The sequence below is a fragment of the Chiloscyllium plagiosum genome, chromosome 26 (genome assembly GCF_004010195.1).
Source record: "Chiloscyllium plagiosum isolate BGI_BamShark_2017 chromosome 26, ASM401019v2, whole genome shotgun sequence".
NCBI classification, from domain to species: domain Eukaryota; kingdom Metazoa; phylum Chordata; class Chondrichthyes; order Orectolobiformes; family Hemiscylliidae; genus Chiloscyllium; species Chiloscyllium plagiosum.
In genome coordinates this window covers 49,381,475-49,386,247 of record NC_057735.1, presented here as the reverse complement: position 1 = coordinate 49,386,247, position 4,773 = coordinate 49,381,475, and the positions used below count along the sequence as shown (strand labels likewise).

General features: G+C 40.4%; 1 protein-coding gene across 2 annotated transcripts in view; it reads right to left on the bottom strand.

Annotated features, from left to right (window-relative positions):
• sycp3 (synaptonemal complex protein 3) overlaps window positions 1-4,773 on the bottom strand; it is a 90,960-nt gene that overhangs the window by 70,705 nt on the left and 15,482 nt on the right. For both annotated transcript variants that reach the window (XM_043716300.1, XM_043716301.1), the window contains exon 3: window positions 3,385-3,472. In XM_043716300.1, the coding sequence (XP_043572235.1) occupies window positions 3,385-3,472 (88 nt within the window). The remainder of the gene's footprint in view (window positions 1-3,384; window positions 3,473-4,773) is intronic.

The following is a 4,773-nucleotide window of genomic DNA, read 5'->3' as shown; positions in this document are numbered from 1 at the left end:
ACTATCGATGATACAAATATCTCAGCAAGATGCACAGTAATCACTTCCCTGGCTTCCCACAGAGTTCTAGGATACATCTGATCAGGTCCTGGGGATTTATCCACCTTTAACCATTTCAAGACATCCAGCACTTCCTCCTCTGTAATATGGACATTTTGCAATATGTCACCATCTATTTCCTTACAGTCTATATCTTCCATATCCTTTTCCACAGTAAATACTGATGCAAAATACTCGTTTAGTATCTCCCCCATTTTCTGCAGCTCCACACAAAGGCACCCTCTGAGACATCCTTGATCCTGGCACCAGGGAAGCAACACACTATTCTGCTTCGTTGCTGCTGGCCAAAGAAACGCCTGTCTGTACCTTGGACTAACGACTCCCCTAACACAATTGATCTCTTGGACCCGACATACCCCTTGTTGCATTAGAGCCAGCCTCAAAACCAGAAACTTGCCTGTTCATGCTACATTCCCCTGAGAATCCATCACCTCCTACAGCTCTGAGACATATGCTTGAGAACTTGCTCCACCTAGAGTTAAGCTTTCCAGCACCACTACAACACTGGTATTTACCCAACAATGTGAAAAATGGTACATTCTCTCCACAAAAAAAACAGAATATATCCAATCAAGCCAATTATCATTCTACTCTCCATTCCAAAATGAAGGAACTGTCACTGATAGAACTAATAAGTGATACTTATTCAGCAATAGGTTGATCACGGAAACTTAGTTTGGCTTCTCCAGGAGTTCAGCTCCTGTCATCTTTAAAGTCAATGGGAATCAGTGGAAACTTTCCATTAGATAGCTAACAGCTAGTCATAGCTAACACAAAGGAAGATGGTTGTGATTGCTGAAAGTCAATCAAAACAGCTCTGACACATTAATTCCTTGGCCTAACTATCTTACACTGTTTCATCAATATCTTCCCTGTATTATCAATTCACAAGTAGAGGTGTTCACTGATAATTGCACAACGTCCAGTTTCATTTGCAACTCGTCAGATGTAGTGAAGCAATCCATCCCTGGGCACATGTGGGCTGACAAAATAGCAAATAACATTCAGGCTACGAAAGTTGTGATCAATGACCACCTCCAACAAGAGAGAATCTAAGCATTTTAATTCAAGGTAATGACATTTAATGGCATTGGTTTCCACTCTTGGGTATAGGCATTGACCGGAACCAACCATATAGATACTGCTGTTCCAAGAGAGTGGGTCAGAGCAATTCTCGTGCACAACTCAGCCACGGATTGCCCAAAGCTGGATTGACCGTTACTTACAAGTCAGTAGTGTGATGAAAAACTCTGTTTGTCCGGATGAGTGCAACTCCTAACAACAATCAAGAAGTTTGATACAAGCCAAGACAAAGCTGCTCACTTTATCAGTATCCCGCCCACCAGCTTAAGCACTCACTCTGTCCACTGCCAGGATATAATGGCAATAGCTTTCTGGATCTGCACTAATTTGTTTCCACACACAGGGCGGAGGTTTCCACTGTTGATGTGGGTGTCACCTGCAGCCAGAAAGCTGGTGAAAGAACCATTCACCCTTAAGGAAGGCCTGGCATAGCCTCTGCCAATCAGGCAGTTGTGTGGACACCAGCAAGCCTTCCTCTGGAATGAGGTCTGCCAGAGCCAAAGCCCTGCTTCTCCAGGAGCTACCAGCTGATCAGATGGAACAGAAATGCTTCTCCCAGATCTTCCAACGAAACCTGCAATATCACCCCCATTCCTCACAATCCATTGACATCCTACCAGCTTTGTGATTTCCACATCCAGTTCCCTACCATCAGTTGTAGACATTTTCTTCCAACAGCCTTCATCTAGCTGGTCAGAGGATTAGATAGATAGACAGTGAAATTCTTTCTCCTAGGATGATGACGTCAGCTTGTAGAGGGGGCTTAGCTACAAATTGAGGGGTGATAGATTTAGGACACATTCAGAGGCAGGTTCTTTACTCAGAGAGTGGTAAGAGCGTGGATTGCCCTGCCTGCCAATGTAGTTAACTCAGCCACATTAGGGGCATTTAAACAATCCTTAGATAAGCACAGGGATGATGACAGGTCAGCATAACATCGAGGGCTGAAGAGCCTATTCTGCACTGTATTGTTCTATGATTGCTGAGAAACGATAAAAATAAAAATCAAACTAACTTTTGCCAGATCTCTGAATTCTCTGTAACCCTGGGTCCTAGTTGCTATATTTATGTTCTCCCCACTTACCTGTAAATATCAGGGAATTAAAGGTGAGTAGGACAAGTCAGGAAATTTCAGAAACAAATCAGAAATGACTGCTGCGTGCCAAGGCAGGCTGGTTAGGAGTTGGGCTCAAATTCTCCAGGCTTTCATTTCAGCTGTTTTATTCAATATTACATCTTCAAGCACATTACCTCAGCCATTCCACTTACCCAAACCATGCCAATTCATGTCAACAAATGCCCCCACCTTCCAGTCTAACATACCAAGTTGTAATAAGTCTCTATTACAGACTTCATTGTATTATCCATGAAATCCCTGTAAGTATTTAATTCCTTATAAGAACAAACATTTGCATACTCAGCCCACTTCAAAGATAGCTAATGTTTTAATGATCTCCTGGAGTGGTCAATCGAACTGTGTATCCCACTATGATAATCACAAGTTATGGAAGTAACCAAGCAGTTATACAGCTATAATGACACTTCTTGTCAACAAACATCTACTGCAATTGCTAGAAAAAATATTCTTTTACAGCCACAGGCAGGCAGTCTTTTCAGCAGGAAGTAAATAACCTGACAGCTAAAAAGGTCTACTCATCAAACTTATCTGCCTTTCACAAGCATTTACATTTCCACCATGAAGTTCTGAAATATACATTTTGCAGTCACTCACTGAGTGAAAATGGACTCTTCTTGTCTTGCCCATTGAGTTTGAACAGGCAAGCTGATTTACATGTCTGTGTGCATCATGCGCCACCTCTGGCTAAAATGGTGTGTGCTGGAAATGGAGTCCTATCTTGCATTTTTAACTCCTAAAATCTCTGTGATTCCATGAAATTTCAGTTTTATGTCTCTATAACATTTAAATTTCTACTGATCTTTTTTATGGCTTTATTAGCTTCAGGAAATAATGGAAGGGTTTAAACAGGAAAGGTTTTACCAAAACAAAGTTCAGTAGCATCACTACCAAAGAACTCCAATGCACTAAAAAATGACACCATATTTATTTCTGCAAGTTGTATTAAAAACCAAATAATTCCTCTCTTTTGTTTCACAAAAAACATGAGAATTTCTATTAACTTGCACCTTTCTCTTCTTCCTCTTCATACTTGAATTCAGCAGGATAAACATACAATTCATACTGTGTCATATACAAAATGAATACTGCTCAGATTATCATACCCCACATTAATGTCATCCATTTCATCTTCCTGATCAGTCACTGCACTGGATGCCAACCGTTTCCTCCCAAGCTGCATCGTGGCCTCCTCTATAAACAGAAAATATCCACACATAGCGATGCTAAATTTTTCACTTTCAGCCTTATGGCGTGAAACCACAAGGTGACATTATTAATGTGTTAGGTTGCATATTTCACTTAAAACAAATCGCCCAAGTTAGAATCAAGGTACAACATTTTATCTTAGGGACCTCCAGCAATGTACTTGATCATCAAGCAGAGTTTTTTAAATAACATAGATAGAACATAAATAAATGTGCAGTTTTGTTCAGGTTATGTGGGTCTAACTGACAATGATAAATTCTGTGCATTCTAACTCTCAAAAGGTCAAATGGATGACTGAATAATTCTACTGTATCATGAGGTCTTGCATCAGAGAAGAGTCAATTCAAATGCTCATGTTGTGCAAAATCCCAGCTAATTACATAGACATTTTGTCACAAGATCCTTGGTATTTTGTGTGGTATTGATGCTAATATGTCTGCAGATTCTAAATTAGCTGAATCCACATCTGATTTGCTGCCAGTAAGCAGCTTGGATCAAGATCAGAGACACTTATTAGTATACAATGAAAATTCTGACCAGATATCCAAATCAACACTATTCCAGCAGAGGGTGGATTCATTGGATGTTTTAATATTCAAGTAAATCTCAAATACAATGCTGCTGCCTTCCTGCATTTGACTAAAAAAAAAGACTTAAAAACATCAACAAAATGTGTAGAATCAGCCCATTAAGTCTGTTCTGTCATTAAGAGGGGTCATGGCAGATCTGATAATCTCTAATTCAACTTTCCTGTGTTTTCCCATAACCATTTATTCCCTTCCTGATTAAAATATGTCTGTTAGCCTTGAATATAGTTAATGACCCAACCTCTACTGCTCTTTGTGGTAAATAATTCCATAGTTTCACTCCCCTCAGAGAAGAAATTTGTCCTCACCCATGTCTTAAATGGGCAAGCTCTTATTCTAAGATTATGCTCTCTGGTTCTAGATGTTCTCACAAAGGGAAACGACCTATCTATCAAGTCCCGCAAAATTCTTCAGCAAACCAAAACCAAAATTGCTGGAGAAACTCAGCAGGTCTGGCAGCATCTGCAAATAGAAAACCGAACAAACATTTCAAGTTCAGTAAAAAGATGGAAATTATGCTGATGACTGGGTGGGGGCAGAACCAAAAGACAACAAAAAGGAACAAAAAGCTTGTTGATCGTAAACTAGGGAAGAAGAGAAGCTAGGCAAAAGTGAGAACTGCAGATGCTGGAAACCAGAGTTTAGATCAGAGTGGTGCTGGAAAAGCACAGCAGGTCAGGCAGCATCCGAGGAGCAGGA